The sequence below is a fragment of the Trichogramma pretiosum genome, unplaced genomic scaffold (genome assembly GCF_000599845.2).
Source record: "Trichogramma pretiosum strain Unisexual culture from Peru unplaced genomic scaffold, Tpre_2.0 scaffold7, whole genome shotgun sequence".
NCBI lineage: Eukaryota > Metazoa > Arthropoda > Insecta > Hymenoptera > Trichogrammatidae > Trichogramma > Trichogramma pretiosum.
The window spans coordinates 148,469-173,791 of record NW_019641639.1 but is presented as its reverse complement, the minus strand read 5'-3'; the positions used below and the strand labels follow the sequence as shown (position 1 = coordinate 173,791).

Here is a 25,323-nt window from a genome sequence, read left to right as displayed (position 1 = left end):
TTACATCACATAAATAATTATTTTTCTTTACAATAGTAGGCCACTTTATAAAATTGTAATATGATATTCAAAATATTCAGCTATAATCAAAAACTTCAACGCTTGTCTACAACTAAAGCAATTCATATTTTACAGCCACTCATTCATACCTTTAAAAAAATCACACCATTTAATAATATACACATGTTCGTAATTTTATTTCTTCTCTCACACAATAAATTATTACAATTTTAAAATAAAATTACACAGCCATTTCCTTGCTTACCCATTCATACCTAAATAACAAAACAATTACTCATACGTAGTTTTACATTTATCATACACAACTTTTTAACAAGAATAATTTATGAGCATTATACCAATTTTTTATGGCGTAACAGTAACTGAATTTGGAGATTAATTAAAAAATTTGTAAAATTAACTAAAAAATGATATATTCGAAGACAATGTTCAATTTAAATAGTCGTAAAATAGATGCACTTATAAGGCTTATGGTATATGAAATATTCAATGCCTAAACTAGTACATACATCTTTAATACATAATACAAATTAAGTATTTTATAATATTGTTTTCCAATTCATGTTATAATGGACATATGTATTAGATTCAATTCAAAATATTCACACCTCATTTCGTCTGTTTGTGAAGCGAGACATTTTTGGCGAGGTGTTCCTTTAAATTAATTTATTTGGTTGGTGTAAAAATGTATTTCTAAATATCTTCATTATGATTAGTTCATTACCCATCATGGAAGAATAGCTCCTTGTATTCGAGAAAGCTGCATATGTTGTATGAACTATACTTCTTGATTATCAATCTCATGCACAGTTTTTTTAAACATAGAAAAAAACCGCATAGCTTGCGGAAATTTATTTAGGGAAACATTTAGTTGTGCTATGCGCTCTTTTTCGCTTTTTTTTCTTGCATATATCACGAAGCATACATTCGGCTTATTTCATGTTTGTAGCGGTCTTGTACGGCTTTTCTCTTCAGTTTAAATGCAGCAGTTACAAGACCCATATCTGGTGACCATGTTTCTGTAACTAATTTCACAGCACCAGGAACTTCAAACTTTTGAAGATCACCTAGAACAAAACGCAAATTGATTTGTGTTGTACTTGAATATACTTTTAAGATATTTTATACATGCAAATATCGAAACTTACATTTCTTAGAATGTTCTACTAATGCATCCAAAACGGCTTTTTCTATCCTCGGATTGTTACATAGCTCTTCGAAGGAAGAGAATGTTGTTCCTAGATTTTTAGCGATATCTTCTAGATGACGAGGATTTGGCACGACTAAAGCTACAGTATAGGTTTTGCTAGCATCTCCATACACGCAGATATTCTCCACTAGCGAACATGTTTTCAGTTCTGATTCAACTTTTCCAAGAGAAACGTATTCTCCAAATTGAAGCTTTACTAAATCCTTTTTCCTATCTGTAATTAAAAAAAAGAGGAATTACTTAAAATGTTGACATTGAAAAGTGAAATTTTCTTTTAAACGGTGTAATGGCGCTTACCAATGATTTTTATAGCTCCATCAGGATGAACTTCGCCAATGTCTCCAGTTCTGAACCAACGTTTGCCTTCTCTAATGAAGAAATCTTCCTTTGTTTTATCAGGAAGTTTGTAGTATCCTGCTGATATATTATCTCCTCCAATAACAATTTCACCTCGAGGATTAGGCGTATCGGTTACTCTGTATCCAGCCTCTTCCCAATTTTCTAACATGATGTCGCAACCAGTAGTCGGGGCTCCAACTCTTCCAGTGCTTCTATCATAAGCTGCGTAGACAAAAAATTTCAGTTAAATCGCGCCCCGATATTTAATAAATCATTTCAATATTAAAAAAAATTACTCACCATCCATAACAGTAGCGCAGGAGCAAGTTTCGGTTAATCCGTAACCCTGAGTAACGGTAACGCATAAGCATAACTTAACTTGCATATGAGTTTCTGGGCTCAAAGGTGCCCCACCGGCAAGGATCAATCTCATGCGACCACCAAGAACTTGCTTGGCAGCGTTGAAAATGGTTCTGTTGAAAATGGGTGTGTCGTAGCCACGCTTGGTCCACTTCAATTTGTACTCATAAGCAAAATTAAATATTGCTTGTGTGAAAGGTCCAGCCCTTTTAACTTTTTCGTTTATGCCCTTTGATATGCGGTCCAAAATTAACTGAATAGCGGAAAAGATAGAGATTAGTTTCGAAGAAGTAAAAAAACGAATTATTGTTAACATGGATCAATCTCGACTGTATGAATAAACTTACGGGTACGGCTGTCAGACAAGTCGGGTGAAGTACACTAGCGTCTCCTTTGCAGCCCTTCATTATTTTACTGCTGGAATCGATCATGGTCAAGGGAGAGCTGTAGCCAATCGGCACGCCGTTGAGCAAACAAACGCTTTCGGAAAGTAGTTCGAAAACGTGAGCCAAGGGAAGATATCCCATAAATACGTCGTCATTTTCTATGACAACAGCATCGCAATAGGCTTTGAGCGTTGCAATAACATTTTTGTGAGACAAAAGCACACCCTTAGGTACTCCCGTCGAGCCCGACGTGTACATAATGATGGCCGTGTCGTCACCTTTTGGCGGAATCGATGGTGCGCTTGATTTGTTGCCGACACTGATGACCTCTTGGAACGGTATAATTCGAACTCCTTCCTGTGGTTTATAAATTGAAAAAATTACTATAGATAATTCATAGAAATAAAACAAAAAGATTCATAATATTCAAGTACATACCTTGAAACCGCTGACATCGGCAATTTTCAATTGATCTTCCATAAAAACGATATTCTTTACATCGGGTGTTTTAGCCAAGATTTTCTTGAACTTAGGTAAGAGGTCGAAGCTGGTAATGACTGTATCGACTTCGGTCTCGTTGATACCATGAGCAATAGCATCATCGCCCAAAGTTGAGTATATAGTGACAATCGTGAGATTCTGTTTGAAACAAGCATGGGCAGCAATCATCCACTCGGCTCTAGTTTCTGCGAAAACGACAATATTTTTACGAGCCGTCAGTCCGAGATCACTGAGACCACGTCCGAACGATGCGGCAGTCTGTTCGACCTCCGTGAAGCTTTTCCATTGGTACTCGCCCATTTTGTACTGTATGAGGGAAAAAGATACGCATTGTAACCAAAATATCGAATAAACCATTCAGATGTCCAAGTAAGAAAAATGTACCTTTTTGAATACTCGTCCATTTGGTTGTATCTCGTCTTCGTCGGCAAATATTTGCCTTGTACCTAAGCACCTTTTGTTGCCGTGCACCGAGGCAACCCACTTCAGCATAGCTTCGAGGGTATCGATCTTTTGATTTTCCAATTGTGAATGCATCTCGCCGATCGGATCGATATTGCGATAAATTACAAAATGATCGTCTTTTTCTACGGGCTTGGCTTTGATGCGCCTGGATCGCTTCCTTTTCTCCCATGGCCGCTGGAGCAGCAGATACACGGGGAAAGTGAAAAGATCGTAGACGTAGGATAGGGCTTTTATGGCACCCACGGTGCCCGTTATCCACATGTTGTCCATATTATCTCTGAAAAAAAAAATACCAAATATTTAAACTATGATGATTAACGAGTTATTTTATAATCTTATCGAAATTCAAGCTATAGTATATAAGTTCTTTCTTTTAAACATTACTAATACTTGAATTATATTCATTATCATTATATTATAATAATAGTAACATTATACAAGCTAAAGTAAGAAATTGATCAAATAAGCATAGGATAAGTGATTTCTACTGTTGTTAAATATTGAAACTGAAAATTTGTGTCATGTGTACAACATCGATGAGAAATAAACGAAGATATAATGAAATGCAATGTGTGTTTTCTGTTAGGTTGTCATTTTTGTTTGCGATAAGCTTTGCACGAATAATTATATTGATCTTGTCAATATGTGTTTGCAATGAATGAAAGAAAAAATAAAAGAGTATTTGTGATTAAAATGTTATCACATGAATGGTCTTCAAAATATTTTTGGAACGATTAATTTTTTTCAAATATATTTTCCAAAGACATTTTATTTTACCACCCGTAAATTGAAAGAAGTAAAAGGCACAGAGATAGATCGGTACCATTTAAAAAATTACAATAAGCACTAATGTGCTCGATTATTTTTATAAATTTTCAAGTAACAATAATTATGTATTTTGTTTTGAGACGATTTTTTCGAAGTGACATTTTTTTCTCGCTTCCCCTTTCTCTAGGGTGCAAAGGTGGTTTCAAAGTTTTGAGTGCATACTCAATCAATATATGCTAACAAGTGGCGAGTAACTCAAGTGATATTCCACATTTCTTGTGTAAGTTTCTCGTTACTTACTGCCAATGCTCGTACATCAACGATAAAAATGTTGTACAATTCTATAAACACGTGAACATACAGCCGCCGGACACTATTGTGCAATAATTTCTTTCTTTAGTCGTACGTTTTTTCATCGAATTTTTTTGAAAACGCGATTAATATTTAATGCTTTTGCCGAGACTCTATTTATCTGAGAGAGAATAAAAAATCGCTCGACGAGACTGAGTTAATTACTTAGATTGTATCCTATTATAAATGATGCATTGTTTTGTGTATCGTACAGCGTCTCGAGAATTCTCGATGAATTATTGAATATTGAAGGAATTTCTAAAAAGCTTGCGTCTAGGAGAGGAAAACTGGAAAGTTTCAGGGCACGTACAATCGCCTCGGCTGATAATCACAGGTGCTCCGAGGCTTTCTTTTTTCGCTTTATGGGTGTGCATACTTATTTTCACGAATTCTACAGGAAGAACCAGCTTTTTCGTTTTGGCCGGAGGGCCGAAAAGATCGGTTGCACGCGTGGCTGCGGGAAAGTTTTTTTATCGAGATTTATTGCGCATCGTTAATCGCGCGCTTCGAATGATTAAAAAAAAACTGCAGCTGCGAGTCCCGTCGATAAAGTTAAGAATAATAGCAAACATATTATACGGCACACGTGTGTCATGTGCTTGCACGCGCGCGCGCGGCTCAAGCGGAAAAACAGAACGCGCGCAGAGACGATCGTGTTTCACAATGGAAGCACGAGCGCAGTGGCAGCAACAGTGGCAGGTAACTCGATTACAACAAAAAGCGTCGTGTAGGCAAACACACACTCAACAGGCTGGCTCTATAACTCCGGTGCGCGAGCTGCACTTTTATATATTATATACTTGGCGGGCCGCTCGTTCTCTTTCTTGGCTTTAGCGCGCGCACCGCTGCGCCTCATAACGTTTATCCATGCGAGAGAGCTTTGCTCGCCTATAGATACTTTTATACAAAGCTGCACGCGCGACAGCCCCGATAATCGGATGAAAATTATTACAAAGCGAAGACCCGTCCCGAGTCGAGCCTGTCGTCGCATCTTTTTCTTTTTGTCCGTCGCGGAAGCGTATGTACGCAACTTCGATCTGTCGTCATCTTTTTCAATTCGCTCGTTTGCGACTCGAATCGGCCGCTATTCGATTCAGCCCAAGATTTCTGAATTTGTTAATTCGATTAAAGAAAAGCTGTCCTCTCTTGACGCGGCTCCAGTCGCCAGACGATACATTTGAATCAACCGAAATTAGAATGACTTGCAACGAATCGAAATATACGCACACGCTGGCATTATAGGCGTCGGGATTTATTATTTTTTATTGCGCTTCTTTCATGCGCGCACATAGCAGTGCGTGAATTTGGTCACGATGACTCGAGCCTTTTAACTAACACGACTCTACGACCAAATCGTTTACGATCGTCGCACGTGCACGGCTATACATGCCTATATGAAAAGACGCATCAGATTTATTTTCCAACGGTCAATTCAATCATGCCACGTGTTCTCGAGCTTTGCTTGGAAAAAAAATAGAGGAAAAAGCTCGTCGACAATCGATCGAGAAAATAACAGTACGAATGCGCTATAATTAAGTATCCGTTGGAATGAAAATGTCAAGGACTCGACGAAGAAGCGAGCAAAGTATTTATTTTCCGCGAGTAATGAGTTTTCCATTGGCCGGTTAACAAATTTGTTTTTTTCACTGCGCGCGGCGTTCCGATAAATCCACGAAATTTCGTAACGTCGCAACTATTCTTAAATTGCGGATAAAACGTTATCAATTGTTCGTAACTTTCGTCGTGCTCGCAAGAGCTGCATAGCACGTTAAAAATGTTTAGGTCAACTCGATGTGCTCGACGATTGACACATTAATGTCATATTTCTTCAGAGCTTGTTCTTACACAACATCTCAATATACAGACAATATAGATATCGGCGCTTGTATATCTGCACGTGGACAGTGTATACGTGATAGCGATATGATGCGGAGCTTTCAGCGACTCGTTTTTTTTTCTTTCTTATACATCCACTCCCGGAACTGCATTACTTAGCTGAGTTGACACACGCTTGTCGAAGCTATTTAGATTTGCGTTAATTTGGATAGAACGTCGCGTTCGCGATACTAATTTTCTTCGTTGTTGATTCATTTTCAATGTTTAACTGTCTTCCTTTTAACGGATTAAGGGCGGATAATTTCAAATATGCAATTTCAAATAATATTCATGAAATTTAATTTACTTCTTGTCCAATTACAATAACGTTTTTACTTCGTTTGCTCTCGAGTACTCTTCGAGTTAGCAGATAATAAGATTACATAAAATTGAATTATTTTTTTAGAGAAAGTCAAGCTGGAGATGTTTTTTTATTGAGCTTGTCCTTGACGGCGACATGAGATCGCTCGATGAAGAACACTTGATAGATATTAAAGATTATTGAAATTAAAAAAGTGCTAAATTTGAAAACAATATGTTTACTAAGGTACAATGTATTACATAAGAAGTTTGACAAAACTATTCTAAATCAAATATTTAATCAAAAAAGTTGGAAGCAAAAAGTAAGTGGTAAAAATCGTACAAAATTTTGTGAGAATCGGTGCCATATATTTATAAATAAAAGATAATGAAATCAAATTAGATAGATGTATGTACAAACTATGAAGATATTTAAAAAATCGCTAATCGTATAAATGCTAAATACTTTGGTCATGCAATCGTTTTGTATATTAATTTATAAAATATACATAATAACTCTGTGGTATAAGCTACATCATTATCTATATACGTGCTAACACATACATTATACTAAAGTTTAATAACTACATAGCTAACTCACTGTCTGTTATCGACAATCATGGTGATATGTGTGTGTGTCTGCCTGCGTTGAAGCGATCGATAGATAACTTGTATTTTTCACTAAATGTCTTTTCTCTATACACACGCTTTTATGTGACACACAACTGCAAAAAATATATTTGCGTTATATACAAAAATTTATGAAAAAAAATAATTTTTTATGATGGATTTATTTATGAACTACATATTAAATTATAGATATAATTTTCCCTCTATGTTTTTACTATTGTAACATAATGCGAGCATGACATTATTAACTTTTCAAATACCGCTGTTCGGTTTTGTTATTAATTGTCAAAGGCTTTACTTTTAGGTCAAGCAAAGTTCAATAATTAAATTAATTTCTGGGAAACCAAGATTCATTAAACAAGGAATTTTCATAACTTCATTCCTGCATCAAAATCGACTAGATCGTATTAGCATCATAAAAGTAGAATATAAGCTTTAAAATCGATAAAATATTTGTTCATTACGTGAATACGTTCTTATTTTGATAAAAATCGACTATAACGTTGAAGATGTCGTCATCCGGAAAGCACATAGAAAACATGAATTATAAGAAATGCGAAATATATAGAATTTTAAATATTATTGAGTTGAAAAAGAAAATAGTTGTTGTTTTATTTTCTGAGCGAATGCGGCAATTGCACATTAAATGAACTGAATACGTAATCGGTGATTAGATATACCGTAATTCATTGAGGCTAGTATGGTATAGCGGTGAAAATGTTTTGATTTTAGTATGAAACGAATGAGTTTCGAGACATGGGCGCGCACAAGCGACGATGCATCGAAACATGTTTTTTCGAGCGAAAGAACGATATTAATTTACATATACTCACGAGGAGTTGAATAACCGCGGGACTACACAAACCGAATGCAATTCGGAGTGTGATTTAGTAAGTTTACTATTTGGCACTATTAGCAGTAACTGATTGGCCAAAATCGAAATTATTTGAACGGGAACAACGAAGAGGGCATAAAAACAAAGCCCACGATATATTTTATAGCTTCGTCCAAGTATAAAGCCATGATCGGAGTTTCGCGTAAATTTTTAATGGCCCATTGCTGCCGTTTGTACGAACAATCTCGTCAACGATAATTCGTTTGGTCGAAATTTCTTTTATCTAAACGTCTAAATATCACTTTCGATTATGAAAAATACGTTGGAAGGGTCAAAAGTCAGTGTCGCGCGGGCTCACTGCCGCGTGACCCAGAAAACATCGATAAGCGACAAGATTCGTAAGAGAAAAAAAAATAAGTGCCACGGAGATGGCCGAAATAATTTCGCTTAAAAACAATTCCAGCAAAAAAAAACTTGCGCCACCGAGTGCGCGAGCCATGGTAAAAATAGATGAATTTTTAAACGGTCACTTCACCTTCTGTACAAGCAAACGAAATTCAGTTCAATGTCAAACCCTTTTTCAATGCACCACGTGCTGTGGGATGCTCGGCGCGTCCTCGCTGCCGAGAGAGTACATAAGAGAGCGAGAGACACAGACACAAATGGAGAAAAAGAGAAAAATCGGCTTATTACATAGGCCATTAGACTGATTGCAGAGGCGCATGTATTCGAATCGCGCATTATCATCAACGCCGCGACTGATAATAACGCTCTCTCCCTTCATTGCGCGCCAAGTTTTATTCCGTAACACTTAGCCATCGCTCAGTTTGACTTATGCGTCTGGCTCGTTTTATCGCGAAAGCACAGCGGGCCACTCGAACGAAGAATTCATCATCGAACGAGCCGATTACATTCGTACACCTCGTGCTCGATAATTTCACTTTCGCGTTAAAAATAAACCGCCGGCCAACTCAACGAGGTAACTGTAACAGCATCTCGTCCACATTATGCGTATACAGTATATACACAGATCATGATTTTGTTGGCATACCGCGGGATTCTTTCGGGTGCAAGGTCAGCGAGATTACAAAGATGCTTCATCACTATTAATCGAGCAAAATATTTTTCCTTTTCATTTCGTTCTCTCGTGTTCAACGCGAGTTAAGAGGACGAGCTACGATGAACGATGCAGCAAAAATGCAGCTCCATAATATCGCGTCGCGTGTCAACACTGCACAGAATCCACAGTGACTCGTAACGGTACATTGGCTCGTCGTCGTCGATATCTCGTAAGTTAACTGAAGTAAAAAGACCCCAGCGAGTCTTTGTTTCCGCGTGAAAGTAGATTTCCTGCGGGCACTCGATTGAGAGAAAATTCGATACGAAATCTCGAGCCTTTGGCTTAATTAACAAGTTTTTTGAGAAAAAATAGTGACGAAATTGATGGCAATCGTTCGACGCCGTGTCAGTGTGCTCCCGACGACATATGTATATCATAGGGCTCGAAGAAGAAGTCTCGTCAGGCACCAGCCAATCAATCAACAAATCACAACAAATGAATTTATCGGACGATGAAAAGTCTCGAGTCGATTTTTTCTTTATCGCTATCACTGCCGACGATCAGCAGCAGCTGGATAAAATTACACGTGCTCTCCTTGAATAATTTACTCTTCGCACACGAAACGGAACGAGCTCGTGTGTGCGCGCGGCCAATCGCGGAACGCACTGCTCCATTACAATGATCAATGTTATTGTTCGTATATTATGTGGTACTTACAGACGACTGAAAAACTGCAGCAGAACACGAGTTACGCGCAGAGTTGAGAGCCGAGGTTTTTTGCTGTTATTATTTCCAATTATATACAAGTAATCGCTCGGTTTATCGACGCAAAATAACAACGAGTACAGCAGGTACGAGAGCAAGAGATTGAGCAGCGACTATTGTGTTTACGTATAGGCAGCCTGCGAAGTCGCCAGGACGAGGAGCACTTGGAGGTTATATCGATCGTGTTTCGCAGCAGACGCTCTCGTCCCTCTGGAACTTTGATGCTTTCGATAGATTCGCCGAGCCGAGACTGAACTGTCAAAAGCTCCGTTTTTCACGACTTGAATCGTGCGCGAGCGGCTAAATTAGCGTCTCTCACTCTGGACAATTCGAGTCCCGTTATAGCACAGGTAGGATATGCATTCGCTCGTTCCGCGAACGCGGCATAGGTAAGTATCACGACGTATAGTATCGCGCGCACTGCAGAAAACTGCAAAAGGAGCTCTCTTCGGCCCGTAACACGGGCTATTATAAAATGTGCAGTTACGCGTTGCCTGCCTGCATTACCTATATCATTATATATACGCGCTACATTGTGCGCGCATCCCTACTCCTGTGGTGGCCGAGTTATATATACGTCAACGTGCGGCAGCTGCAGCGTGTTACGGAGCTTACGGGCAACGAAAAAAAAAAAAACAACAGCTCGGAGATGACCAAATCATTCGATATAGATGCATCGGCCCAATAGAGACTCGCTCGATATGCTCGCCGTGCGATACGATGTGCCGTACTACGAGATATAAGGTGCAAACGCGAGCGCAAGGTTACGCACACGCACACGCTCGCACCGATTATGTGTATGTACCGAGTAAATATACTATCAACTATGTGGATGCAGTCAAGAATAGCGTATTTACGAGCTGTCCTCGTCGTCACTCTTTCAGTATATATAGCAGCCACTCTTTCAGCAGCGATCGTGTGCACTTCAGTGGTACTGTGTACCTTATATCGACGCTTCGATTGCGGCTGTTCATATTTTTATACACAGACGCTAATGGCGCTAATGCAGACCCATATTCTAAGAAAAGTCAGCAGCTACCTGTTACGACGAAGCGAGGATCGTGCTAAATAAGAGAAAAGAATTGCACAAACGAACATAACCTATACATCAATTCGCACACGATGCCCTCAGCTTGTCTGCAATATGATTTTGATTTTGCTAAATGAATTTTTCGTAGTTTTTTTTTGGTTACTTATGCTCGAAGTAGGTAAATTTTGTCACCTGCATACTGCATTTGTGACACAGGAAGATAAGCACGCAAAGATAAAACGGGCGGAGCAAACACACATACGTGACGCACGCAGACACGCGCGCGAAGTACATAACACACATCTGCAGCAGGATCTAGAGAATAAGATACGTATACATTATGTCTATAGATGTGAGCAAATATAGCAACGCGAATGTAGGACGATTGGTAGGAGAGTATGTTACAAGCATGTGCATGTCGTTCAGCTTTTAGCTCGACCAAAGCTTGTGATAAAAAATGAATGATGCCGCGGTCACGAAAGAAAAGAAAAAGCAGCAGAAGAAAAACATTTTTTGGCGTTCGCGAGCTCGAGCGAGTCAGTCGATGCAACGAAGGATACGCGTGCAAGCTCGAGTAGCAATTGCAAGTTCAATTCAACGCTGGTATACCGCACGTACAGAGGTGGTTGGTGGTTTTGCACTCGCCGGACTCTTTCGAGTGCATCTGCTGCAGCAGGAGATAGGAGTGCGCGCAAAGCCTATATAGCTCGGTCAGAGAGAGAGAGAGAGATGCACATCGTATGCGCTGCGCCGAGCTTTGATGCGCCTAAGTTTAGCTTGCAGCGGAGACGCGTTAATTATAGAATTAGATAATCGGTCGAGAGAGCGATGCGGAGACGCAGCAGCCAAGCCTTGAGACAATCTGTAGACTCGACCGCTGCCCGCTTGGTATAGGTATACATGTACAGTGTACACAAATCAGAGAGGATATAGCCGCCGCGCTGCAATAGGTGCGCGTGCACGGATAGGTAAGTTGGCGCGATTCGAAGCTGCGGCAAGGCTGGCACGCAGCAGCAGGCCAGTCGTGATCGCAGCGCAATATCATTCGCTCAATACCAATGCATATGCTCGTGTATCGTACCTATTGGCGAGCCGCGCACGCGGTGCAGTGCAGCAGCGGCGAGTTCTGCTACATAATAATAATTATAATAATAATTATACGCAGAGTGCGAGGCGTTCTGCGGAGTACTGCCCAGAGGGAAAATTGAGAAAGCTGCTCTACTGCCTACTCTACCTATAATGCTGCTTTCTCGAAAAACAACCTGTTGACATTACATCATTATATGCGCGACTCTCCTTACGCGCGCGAATAAGTCTCGATTCGTTTTTTGCCTTTCTTCTTTTATGTCCTCTTGGCTTTTGGCCGTATTATACGCTATCCCCTTTCACGCGTTCGCGTGCGCTTCTTTGCTGCGTGTGGCGAGCGCGTTGTATACGATATATAGGTCCTATATACAGACGAGGCGCGCGAGCGACTCCGAACTATACCAAGGTCCGAATGTGCGAGTGTAACGAGCGAGGCGGAAGAAGAAGAGAATTCGCAGCTCCGCTCTCCGCGCGCATAAAAGCAGCAGCGACGACACAATGACGACGAGCGAGAGAAGCGCTTTGCAAAGCACCACGTGGCCCAAACTCGCGCCCGCATGTACTGCCGCCTGCTGTTGTTCATCTCCGATACATAGCATCGAGTACACAAATGTAACAGCTTCTTATCACTGACACCTCACGCGCGAGATGTTTGTCACCGAGCGATCACGTAATTTTGCCCCGCGATTAATCGTACGTTATCAATAATCTCGATTGCCCACTCGATCGATGAAATTTCGCCAGGTCGAACGAATTCCTATGATTCAGGTACATTGCAGGGAGGAGCAGAGTCAAGCTGGCTTGTGGGATGATGAAAACACGCCTACCTTTTTCTGCAGCTTCCTGTGTGCCGTATGTATACAATGAGGGCAAGTTGTCGTGTTGTCTCGGGCAGCAAAGCTCTCTCGCGTCGTCGATTGTCCCTCGCGGCTCAATATGTCTCGATTCACAGAGATCTCGGAGTTACGTCTACGAGTCGTCGATCACCTCGATCATAACTCGGGTAAATCCCGTCTGTATTATTCGCACACTTTGATTCGCGGCTATATATGTATATGTCGTGTACGCGCTCTAGCCAGCGAACTTTTCAGTCGTTGGCAACGGCTTGGCTTCACGGTCGAAACTGACGAGAGCAGAGAGCAGAAACTGAGTTTCTAGCTCGGCCGCGCGCACGAGAGAGAGAGAGAGAAGAGCTGTAGTACGCGCGGCTGTGTTCGTGTCCCGAGTTCGTCCATGTGCCCGTGCGTGTGCTCGTGTGTGCGCCGTGCGGCATTACGCTGCTGAGTCTGGCTGCGGGGTAGGGTGCCCACGCGCGCGTTCGCACAACTTCGCACACTGCCTCTCTCTCTCCCTCCCTCCCACTCATCTCTCTCGCGCTCCCGAATGTAATGTACTCGACGGCGTCTCTTGCTCCGTATATCTGTGTGTAACCGCGTGCCTTTGTGTGTGCGTGTGTGTGCACGAACGTACCAACGGCGTATTCTATATTATACGTGTTTTGCGACGATGACGTTTGCACTCCAATTGCCTTTTTCATACACAACAACGTACGTACACTCCACGTAGCGATGCGTATTACTATAGACATCCGTCTAAGAATGCAACGGATGATGGCATTTTCATGGTGAGTGGGTGTATATCCCCCTCGACGCTCGGCACACTCGAGAGCTCGATAGCAAGAGGATATATTCGGAAAATTTCGCTCGTTGCCGTTCGCAGCATCCGAGAGCTTGCCGCGCGTCCCCGTGCATCATACGCGTGCATAATAATAATACGCGCGTTCGCACAAATGTTCACCGACAATATTATTCTAGCCTTGCCAAATAGGAGAGCTTTAACGGGCGGTTTTTAATGGTCCAATCGCGCGTCGCGAGAATACACTTTGATGGGCTTTAAATCGCCGGCGAGAAAATTGCAAATCGCTAATTACCTTCGTGTCGAATCGTTAATAACACGAGAATGTGAATTATTTTAGATGAGTACTTTTCATTCAAAATCGCCGGTTGGATGATGATTTTTTTTCTAAATTCTTGGCCAGTCGAAACGATTCTGATAAGAGTTATGTTTTTTGATTAGTTGAGCGTGACACAGCGATTCGTGACATAACGGCTCGTCGAAGATTACATGAAAAAGTGGAGGAAAAACGATCAAGGTAACCCAATTCCACAATGCGAATCTCGAATTGAAAGCGATAAAAATACGTCACAGGTAATTTTGACACTCTCAGTTTACTCGTTACAGGAGTGATTTAATTTTTCTCCAATCTCGCCGCTCGCGCGCGACTAGCTCGATTTCGTGCATTATCATATTATTATTTATAGTCATCCTTATACAGACAGCTAGAGTTTCTCGACGCAAACGTGACACGCTTTTTTCGTCTCCAGCCTCGAAAGACAATAAATCTGCGCACGCTTCTCTCCGCGACTTTTTTCTTTTCTTATACTACGAGACTATTAGGAGTGTCTGCGATGATGCACATGCGAATCGGCTCTGAAAATGTGCGCGCCTTCAAAGGCACATTATTAAATCGTTTGCTATATGCTACGAATGGCGCATCCGACACGCGTTTATAAAAAGGCAATAAATCACAAATTTGTGAAGAGACCTCGATTTGCATGACAAGTGCCTCTGTAGCGGACGTCTGAATAATTCGCCGCGATATAGTGATGTAAGCATCGAGCATATCGCGCGCAGTCTTGAATTGCAGCGGCGGCAGCGCATCGCTCACTTCTGGGGCAAAGACTCTGTTATATTAGGTCTGTAGCGGACACGGGCTTATATAATTTATATAATTGGCTCGTGGCACATTGTTTACACGACTGATAAAAGTACAAATATATATATGGGTAAGGCTCAGAATTTTTTAAATAAACCTGCGCTCGTATGTCACCGATCTTGACGCGCTTTTGGTATGTTATAGTACATGGTAAAAAAGACCCAAAACCAAAATTTTAGACCCCCTCCCCCCTCCTACCCCCCACTTCCGGTATAAACGTCCATTTTCTATCTATATTTTTTCTGAAGGCCTGAAGCAATTAAAAAATCTGAAAAAATTCACAAAAATACTTTTCAACAATCCAAACAACCTTGAATTTTTTCAGATTTTTTGAGTGCTTCAGGCCTTCAGAAAAAATTATTGAAAATTTTGAAAATTCATATACGGCGCTACGATGCAATACAAAGCCCGATCTTTTTTTCCACTTATTTTTGACATCAAAATACATAACCTCAAATTTTTTCAGATTTTTTCAGACAGAGCGCTGGCGGTTTTTAGCCGAAAAACGCCCTTTTTTTACGAAAATAATTTTTTTAGGGCGATATGAAGCTTTAAAAAATCTGGAAAAATTTTTTTCTTGTTTTTCAGGTCAAAATACATAACCTTGAATTTTTTCAAATTTTTTAATTGAAGGCGATAGCATCTATGGCTAAAAAACGCTATTTTTATGAAAAACGGTTCCTGGAACCCAGAGGTTCCGGTAAAAAAATTTGAAAAAATTTTTTTCGAATTCCTTGTCAAATTTTAATAAATTTTGACCGTCGCAAAATTTCGATTGGAGCTTCCTAGCTCATTCTAGAGCATAACAAAGATTCGAGCGAAATTCTGAAGAAATTTGAAAAATAATGTAATTGTGATGAACGTCTTCAGAATTTCGCTCGAATCTTTGTTATGCTCTAGAATGAGCTAGGAAGCTCCAATCGAAATTTTGCGACGGTCAAAATTTATTAAAATTTGACAAGGAATTCGAAAAAAATTTTTTCAAATTTTTTTACCGGAACCTCTGGGTTCCAGGAACCGTTTTTCATAAAAATAGCGTTTTTTAGCCATAGATGCTATCGCCTTCAATTAAAAAATTTGAAAAAATTCAAGGTTATGTATTTTGACCTGAAAAACAAGAAAAAAATTTTTCCAGATTTTTTAAAGCTTCATATCGCCCTAAAAAAATTATTTTCGTAAAAAAAGGGCGTTTTTCGGCTAAAAACCGCCAGCGCTCTGTCTGAAAAAATCTGAAAAAATTTGAGGTTATGTATTTTGATGTCAAAAATAAGTGGAAAAAAAGATCGGGCTTTGTATTGCATCGTAGCGCCGTATATGAATTTTCAAAATTTTCAATAATTTTTTCTGAAGGCCTGAAGCACTCAAAAAATCTGAAAAAATTCAAGGTTGTTTGGATTGTTGAAAAGTATTTTTGTGAATTTTTTCAGATTTTTTAATTGCTTCAGGCCTTCAGAAAAAATATAGATAGAAAATGGACGTTTATACCGGAAGTGGGGGGTAGGAGGGGGGAGGGGGTCTAAAATTTTGGTTTTGGGTCTTTTTTACCATGTACTATAACATACCAAAAGCGCGTCAAGATCGGTGACATACGAGCGCAGGTTTATTTAAAAAATTCTGAGCCTTACCCATATGCATTCTTACCTTTTCCGAAATCTTTACACGAGTATTCGATCGTCACGCCGATAACTTCATCTTTCGAGAGATTTTTCCGTCGACGCTTTGCCGCGCTTATTGTTCCACCTTAATTGCAGGAGATAATAATCAATTAGACTTTAGTTAATTGAAATGGTGACTTTCATTTAATACATTTTTCTGAAATCGGAGCAATAATTGAATTTTCGACGGATATCGCGCTGTTACAATTATCGCTTTTTTAAAGCTCTCGCTTTATCGCGATTTTTAAAGACGAGCGCGCTAGCCGCCGCGCACACGAGTAGCCCCGGAGCAGCTCGCAGACGAGCGCGTTGCATAATGCGTCTCGGGATTGCCACGCCGCATAGCAACAAATTCACATACGTCTCATCGAGCGCGAAGAGAAAGATATACACAGACGTCCATGTGCGATCTTTTCTCTTCTCGCTCTCCTTTGCAAAAGCCCAAACGAATCGCCGAGTAACAATGACTCTTCGGAAAGTTGTGCCGCGCCGCGATGATTAATTCCAATCCGAGCGATGATTGCTACATTTTCAAGTTTATACACTGTCATAAGAATAGCGAGTGAGTGCGCGTCTGCTCGGACTAGACAGATAAGCGACGACTGAGTTTTCACGACAAAGATCGAAGATTGAAAAAAAAAAAATATAAATAAAGAAGCCGCGCGCGCTCGCTCTGCCTGACGCAACATCGCACTAACTTTGAAATTTGAAGACGAAAAATTGCGCGATCTTATCGAGAGCGTCGGTCCGTGGGTTATTGTATCCCCCAACCGTCCACGGGTTTTATGAATTTTTTTTTCCGTCAAATTACTCCGCAGCCAATTCTTTTAATGATAATTGCGCTCGCCGAGCTTCAGCCAGTCACTCACAATATGAACTCACTCACATATACTGTTAATTATCAGCTCAACGAGGAAAAACACAGGAGAATATATTTTTTTTCTGCGTCGAGACGAGAGCTAATGTTATAAAATATACTTGCGATATAAACTTGCCGTTGCAGTTGTCGAGAAGTGGCTGGTCATCCTGATCTTTTTCAAACTATACCCGCGATAAGTTCGTAAACAAATGACACAGAGTCGGCTTTGCTCGAGATTACAATAGTTAGGTAAGATTCCAAATGAATTCGTTGGTCGTTTATCGAAACGTCCAAGACGCAGCAGCCACGATCTTGTGTTTGATACCTATTGCTATTATACAGCCGTCACAGAGCCGCGATCCAACGCACGCGATTTTCTTTCTTGAGAATGTGTACAAATACAGACAGACGACGGTTTGCAGGCGGCAAGAGCAACGTACAACATTCGCATCGGCGAAAAGGGTTACGAGCTTTGCCAGCCGTGTATTATATGTGTGTGAGTATATGCACGGGTACACGCGAGATACACATCCACGAGATTCGCAGAACCAATGGGATGACGCGAAGGTACAGGTGGGGGATGTGGCGTGATCCGACGGTCGCCTGTGACGTCGTTGCACGTTGGGAGCAGCAGCAGACCATGCCCGAGCGGCGGCCCAGTAACAGCTCAGCCAGCAGCTGCAATCAATAAATGCGCTCCTTTCGTGCACCGCATATAGGAGCAGCAGCGCGTGTAACATTGCCTCCGCGACTATTTTGCGCGACTCCATGTATAATGCACATGCCTAAACAGCGCGTACCTGGGAAAGGAGCATCCTTCGAGGCGCGTACGAGCGCGATCGTGCGTATATTATTCTGCACGTACGGGACAATGACCTTTTCGGCTTTTGGCACACATTCGGCGAGAAAGTGCGAGCGGCGCGGAGGGCTGCATTTTTCCGCGGAGTCCATCGGGACAGGTTCTTCGATTATCGTACTCTCATGCTCTGCTGCTTCGTCATGTTGCGTCTCGTTTTTATACGATTTTTGATTTATCTCGGACGAAATTAATCGGGTTCATCGTGACGTCATTTCTTTGACGCTGAGTTAAAGCTACCAAAATTTGTTGTACCGATTCTCATGATGAAGGTCAACATTCGATAAACCCAAGCATGCAAATAAAACGTATACTATGAATGATTCATTGATACTCCCTTAATTTAATTTTAAAAAATATGGGGTTTCCGACGGAATAAAAAAAAAAAAGAAATCAAAATTTCACACCATCTCTTTTGTCAGGTCAAATTTTTTTCTTTATTAAAATCGCTAAAGATGTTAGGACAGATCAAAATAAACATTTTTTGGTAGTAAAGGTTGTAAGTTTTCCAGCGATATTACTTATGAGTATCGATACAGGGTTTTCGATGCTTAAAAGAGATGGCGTAGAAAGTTATATTTTGATTTCAATTCAATGCAAGATACTGTCCTTGGAATTCAAAATTTCAAGTGCTACAGCTTTTATCTCATTGTACTTTTGTAGATTTTTATAAATTCTTAACTAGTAATTGGAATGTGACAGCTGTTCCATGTTCTACACGTGCTTTACGAAGCACGTTGCATTATGCGTAGTTTGACCACATCTATGCTGCGTAATAGAACCTTGCAAAGAACGAGCCACCTTCAAAAATTTTTCAGAAAAAATGTCCCTCGTCATTAGGAAATTAGTTATAATTGTAATTTCAATACCAAGTTTACTTAAATCAACGCGACTGTGAACTGGTTTTGAAAAATAATTAAAAATGAGGAATTCAATTAGTGAAAAGAACAATATACTTGTGTTTTGTATCATATTAAGATTTTTAATTGTATCAACTTACACTGAATATGAATGTACAAAATTGTGATTCAAAACTTTGAGAAGACATAATATCTATGTATAAAAATAGGACAGTACTATTAGAAAACAAAAACATGATAATCAAACGTTTGACAAAATTGATTTTTAATGTGAGACCTGGTTCCTTCTAAAGAAACTTTTTCATGAACAAAAAATCGCAGCATTTATACACAATTGATTTCTGCACTGAGTTTGAATTTTTTTGAAATTTTAAGAACAACAAAAAAGTCGGATTTTATATAAATTCGTCAAGCTTACAGTATGAATAACTTAAAACTAAAAATCCGATATGCTACTTGTTTTAACTAAACTATGATAATTTTTAGTTATCTAACCTTTACAATTTTAATTTATATTTTTTTAAAATAGTATTTTTTGTCCTTTCTTAAATTAAAAACATAAAAAATTTGGACGCACTTAGGTAGATGATAGAGAACGTCCAGGTTTAAATAATTTTTTATTCAAGCGTGAGTTTGGTCATCTTCTACGAAATCGGCGGCTTCTTCTCTTGTTACGCACTCAACGTGAGAAACCTTATTTCGGAATTTGACTCCGTAGAATTTATTTGCGTGTTGCAGCAATTCAGGTCTGAAAAAAAATTGGTTTATTTAACATAAAGTTTCTTGGAGAAAAATAATTTTCTCCTTGAAAATTATTTACCTGAAAGTGGTAGTGATGAACTGGGCGTCAGAACTAAGTTCATGAATCATATCAGCTACAGCCTTTCTGTGTTGAGCATCTAGCGCTTGATCAATTTCATCAAATAGATAAAAGGGAGCAGGATCACATTTTTGAATTGCAAAGATGTTTGCCAGGGCTACCAGAGATTTCTGACCTCCTGACAATTGATTCATCTCTCGCATTTCACCTTTTTGACCGGTAAATGAGACTCGGATACCTGTATTTAAGAGTTCAATTATTTCAATTCATTAATTTTTTAATGAAAAAATCAAGTGCGTTCTTACCAACTCCTATGAAACGATCAGAATCAGCTTGTTCAGGAAGTATAGTACTACCATCGTCTTCACCATCAGCTGTCTTCATCACAAGTTGTGCATGCCCAGATGGTACAAGTTTTTTGAAAACTTCAGAAAAATATTTACTCACCTAAAAAAAAGTCACATTCTCTATTAGTAATGCATACAACTTATAAATATCCACTAATATTGGATAAATTTCATACTTGTTTAAAAGTAAATTGAATGGCTTCACATTTTCTCAGCTCCAAAACTGACATGAGTTCTTTAATCTTTTCATCAGCTCTGTCTAGCTCTTCTTTTCTTTTCATCAGCTTTTCTTTTTGTTCACTGAATGACATAAACTGATCCAAAGCTTTTTTATTTACGTGACTATAAAAATAGAAATATCATGTAGTATCATGTAAAATTTCAAATTATTAATTGCTGTACCTGTATTTTTTTAGATGACCATTTGCCTCTTCCATTTTTTTAAATAGTTGTTTTGTCGTCATGCTACTGAATTTAGCGTATGATTCTTTGTTCGGAAGGGCGCCAAGCTCTGTTATCTTTTGGGTGCATTCTGTGATATTTTGTTGCAACATGTTCATTTTACTGGCTAATTTTTCAAAGTCTTTAGCGTCTGAATCCATTTTTTCTTGTGCCTCTTTTTCTTTTCCTTTCCACTGTTCAACTTCAGCAGCTTCTGCTTTTTGCTAATAAATCAGAACACAATAGGGACAAGATTGAGTCATTTTTATCAAATCAAATTCTTTCTTGTGCGATAATTTTCATTGATATCTACCTTTTTAGCTGCAGCCGCTACTTTTTCGTTTTGCGTTTTGAATTCAGCTTGGTTTTTTAACAATCTTTTTTCAATTTCAGCCAATTGAGATTTGGAAGTTTCAAGCAATCTTTGACGATCTTCCACTGAAATTTCTTGCAAAGCTTGAACGAGCTCATCTTTTCTTCTGACCAAGTTGTTGGTCAGAAGATTTTCAAGTTTATTTTTTTCAGCTTCAAGCTTCATTCTTTTAACAAAAGCTTCTTTATTTTCTTTCGTTAGACGCCTAATAGCATCATTAAGGCTGTCAACCTAATAAAATGATAAGAAATTGAATGTTTACCTTCATTAATTATACAATAATTGTAAAATTCACACTTACTTGATGTTGATCTGCAACTGATAGTTGTTCCATTAAGTCTTGATGTAACTCACTCTCCAAACCTTCTTTTGTAGCAGTCATAGCTTCTAAATTAGATTTGCATTGCTGCAAGCTCTTTTCTTTTGGTACTCTGTATCTTTCGATTGCACTCAGTTCTTCTTTCATTATACGAATTTCACCTTTCATTTTGTCATATATATCTCTATAAATAAATAAATAAATTAAATTATAGAGATTACAAGTTTTATTTGTTAAATCTAAAAAATTTAAAAAACCACTTACCTAGCTTTACTATTTTTAGTTTCTGTCCTTTGCATTTCACTCACATAAGAACTGATATTACGATCAGCATTCCTAATTTCCTCTTTCAAAGTGGCCAAATCACTTTCCATCTTACTAATTTGAGACATAAGTTCTGATCTGTTTTTTTGTATTTCTAAACGTGATCTCAAAGTGTTGAAATAACCACCAGTCAAGGAACCTTTTGATGACACCTGATCACCTTCCAAAGTCACGCAATCAAGTCCGGATGTTCTAGCCAAACTCGTTGCAGCTTCTAGATTACGACAGATCAGAGTCTTTCCAAAGATGTATCTGCAATATAAATATTATTCGTTATAAATTTGTGACAATTGTGAATTTTATTTATAAATAATTTAGTTAAAGTAGTATCTGAGTAGTACCTGAGAGCTTTGTCATATTTCTGATCATAATTAAGTTTTGAAATCATGGGGATCGCATCTGGAGTTTTTGGATAGTCAATTGGTCTTACATGTAATCGATTGAGAGGCATAAATGTAACTTCTCCAGGCAAACATTGATTATTCATCTCTTTTAAAATTTTAGTACCAAATTTATCGGTTTCAACAATGTGATGGAAGAGCCTGTTACCAGCTGTTACCTCAACAGCCATGTACACACTTTTGTCACAGTCAAAGTTTTCAATCACAGGTCCATAATAACTACCCACTTCTTTGGACATATCTGGACGTTCTCTAAAAGTATCAAGTACTTTACGAACACTGTCTCTACCATTGAGAATTGGTTTTCCAGCCATAGATCTCAAACTTTGATCAGCTTTTGCCAAATCTTCTTTCAATCCAGATAAATTCAATTGCAAAATACTCTCCTGGCGATACCTTAGAAAAAAAATCCGTACTTTTAAAAACTATGTACGCGAATATTAAGATAATAATTTTAATTATCTGTTAAACTTACTGTTCTTTGCGAGTGGCTTGACATTGGTCTTTTAGTTTATTCAAGTCATAATATTGTTTATTATGCTCATCAATAGACGTTTTTTGTCTTTCCATTTCTCGAGTATATTCCTGAATTTTTTTATCTAGCGTTACTCGTTTTTCTTCATCTTTTTTTAAATCTTCTGAAATTTTCTTTTCATGGTCTTCTTTATCTTTTATTTGTTTATTCAATTGTTTCAACTCTTGCTGAATCCAGTTATCTCTTTCGGCCTGGGGAGATATTAAAGATAGATAAATATTAGATAAGAAAAAATTTAATAAAAAAATTAGGAAAATTGTTCAACTTACTTTTGAAGTAAACTGACTTCCTCTTCCTTGTTTTGCATATAGTTCTTTCCTTTTTTGCTCCTTTAATGCCAGTTCTCTTGTAATTTCTTCTTCTCTACGTTTCATTTCTTCGTACTATTCAATCAAAAATTCAGAAGCATTCAAAAGATGTTTGCTTTTTTAGTACAAATTGCAATAATACAACAATAAGCTTACCTGAGGTTTTATACTTTCTAATTCACTTTCTTTAGCAGCAATTTGACTTTTTAATTTATTCAATTCTTCTTCTGCTCTTTTACGACTGTCGTTATCGCCTCTAACTTCTTCCATTAAATCATTTATTGTAAATGTGAGTTTGGTTTTCTCTTTCAAAAGTTGCTGTTGCTCAGCACTGAAACATAAATAAAAGTCATTTAATTATATTTCATTTTTGTAAAAAGAATAGTTTAATAATAACTAAAATAGTACCTCAAAGTATCACGCTCTTCTTTAGCAGTTTGAGCTTCTTTCTTAGCTTCTTTATGTTTTTTAGTAGCCGCTTTTACTTTTTCTTGGGCATTTTTTACTTCTGCAGTCAAACTAGCTTGTTCTTGTCCACTTCTTTCTCGAGATTTTTCCAATTCTTCTAATTTACGCTTGTTTTCTTTCAGTTCACGTTCATGAATTATATACTCTAAGCTTCTTCTTTGTTTATCCCATTTTTGGTACTCTTTGAGTTCTTCTTTTTCTTCTCTCAAAGTTTCTAATCTTTCCTCTATTAACAAAAAAAACAATTAAAATATAATGTTAGAATAACGTTAAAAATAGATATTAATGACATTTTTTCATATTAGTCTACCTATTGTGCGCAAGAAATCTTGAATTTTTTCAATTTTGCCTTCAGTTTCTTTCAAAATAGCTTTTGATTCTTCTCTTCTTTCATCGTAAACTCTTGTGCCAGCAACCTCTCGCAGTAATTTTAATCTTTGAGAGTCAGGTGCTGTAGCCATTTGATTAATCTAAAAAAAATATTTCAGATTGATAGAAAATTAATTTATTTCAAAATAATGGTATAATAATTCATAAAAATATATTTAAATGCAAGAAATTACCTTTCCCTGTTTGACAATATAATAAGGATTAGATCTTGAAAACCCAGCTGATTCAAGAAGATTCATAACGTCACTCCTCGTCACAATCTTTTTGTTAAGGAAATACTGATCTTTTTTAGATCCAATAACTCTTCTAAGGTAGACTTCATCTTTATCAATCTGATTAATGAAATGATAATATTTAATAAAACAATTTAGTATTAATTAAAACATGCAAGGATACTTACAGGTAATCTGCCATCAGCATTGTCAAATATAATTTCTACATGAGCTGATATTACCCTGGGTCCTGTACCTTCATGAAGCAAACCTTGACGTTGCTCTGGTCGCAAATGAGAAAATTCATCGCTGAGCACGAATTGAATTGCATAGAAAAAATTACTTTTTCCAGAACCATTTCTGCCAACTACAAATTTACATTTTAATATACTGAATGTTTTAACATAAACTTTGACAAAGTAAAGAATACTTTTAGAAAGTAGACCTACCAACAACATTATGTCTAGGATCGAATGGCTCGACAACTGTTTGTTCCCTGTAGGATTTAAATCCTTGAATAATCACCTTAAAAAAAACGCATTTTTTACAATTTATTTAATTCAACTTTAAATAAATTTTTATTTTTAATGTTATGATAACAAGTTGACAATTGTAAACATTCATGTAGGTTATGTTATGATGCAGAATATTTTTCAGAAAAATGAACCGGTTTTGCAGTTGCAAATAATTAAATCGATAAACTACTGTCATCGAAGAGTTTCGTTTGTTTTTCTATGGGTATAATGTGTTTTCAATCCAAGTGAAACTAAGTAAAAACGTAAAATTTTTGTTAAGTATCCGTTATTTTATTTCTATTATTTAGAACTCCCGTTGTTTACTTCGTATAAATTACTTAAATTATATCATTTAGGTATATATAGAAGTTTATTTCAAAATATTCAACAGTTTCATAATCAAAACATAAACATTAACTACTTGTTTGGAGCAACAAAAACAATGCACTATGATAAATCGGTGCTATTTCTGAGCAACAGATAGCACTATGAACGAAATAAAATCACCTGTTTGATGTACATGATTGATGTTTATCAAGTCAAATGAGCATTTTTTTAAACAAACGTCACAAATAATTTCGAAAAACTTTAGTACTATACACTGAAAACACTGGCTTTATTTTGTTTTTATGCCAAAAATTTCATCGCGCGTTAAAAGAAACGCCGCCATTCAGACAATTCTGCTGCGCTGTAACATTTCAGGCTGCTGACCAAGCCGACAGCACAATGATACCAACCTGAGGTAGTTTATTGCCGCAAAATTTCCTATGTTTACGCGGGAGTGTAAAAGAATACATTTTTTTTAGTATTATTTTGTGTTTCGTAAAGCTTGAGTCCCGCTATAATTTAAATGCATATGAATATTCATTATTTAATATGAAT

The 25,323-nt window shown here is 38.1% G+C and overlaps 2 protein-coding genes across 7 annotated transcripts; both read right to left on the bottom strand.

The window, feature by feature from the left end:
- Positions 1-17: 17 nt before the first annotated feature.
- Positions 18-16,503, bottom strand: LOC106656334 (long-chain-fatty-acid--CoA ligase 4). Of its 6 annotated transcripts, none has more exons than XM_014377266.2 (9): positions 12,810-13,291; positions 7,178-7,301; positions 3,202-3,559; positions 2,755-3,123; positions 2,278-2,673; positions 1,871-2,183; positions 1,529-1,792; positions 1,170-1,445; positions 934-1,088 (listed from the first exon to the last, which is right to left on the bottom strand). In XM_014377266.2, the coding sequence occupies exons 2-9, from the start codon at positions 7,195-7,197 to the stop codon at positions 934-936; spliced, it is 2,151 nt and encodes a 716-aa protein (XP_014232752.1). In that variant the 5' UTR covers positions 7,198-7,301; positions 12,810-13,291. The 6 variants fall into 6 exon arrangements, with proteins under 6 accessions (XP_014232754.1, XP_014232752.1, XP_014232753.1 ...); XM_014377267.2 differs by lacking the exon at positions 12,810-13,291 and adding an exon at positions 9,819-10,295; XM_014377268.1 differs by lacking the exon at positions 12,810-13,291 and having other exon boundaries at positions 18-1,088; positions 7,178-7,197.
- A 2,578-nt stretch (positions 16,504-19,081) lies between these two features.
- Positions 19,082-25,143, bottom strand: LOC106656038 (structural maintenance of chromosomes protein 3). Its single transcript, XM_014376662.2, has 18 exons — positions 24,949-25,143; positions 24,376-24,451; positions 24,115-24,293; positions 23,888-24,046; positions 23,635-23,794; positions 23,265-23,550; positions 23,013-23,187; positions 22,818-22,931; positions 22,489-22,739; positions 21,954-22,409; positions 21,553-21,864; positions 21,271-21,472; positions 20,910-21,200; positions 20,558-20,820; positions 20,332-20,497; positions 20,114-20,255; positions 19,809-20,046; positions 19,082-19,736 (listed from the first exon to the last, which is right to left on the bottom strand). The coding sequence occupies exons 1-18, from the start codon at positions 24,961-24,963 to the stop codon at positions 19,610-19,612; spliced, it is 3,612 nt and encodes a 1,203-aa protein (XP_014232148.1). The 5' UTR covers positions 24,964-25,143; the 3' UTR covers positions 19,082-19,609.
- Between the last annotated feature and the right edge of the window lie 180 nt (positions 25,144-25,323).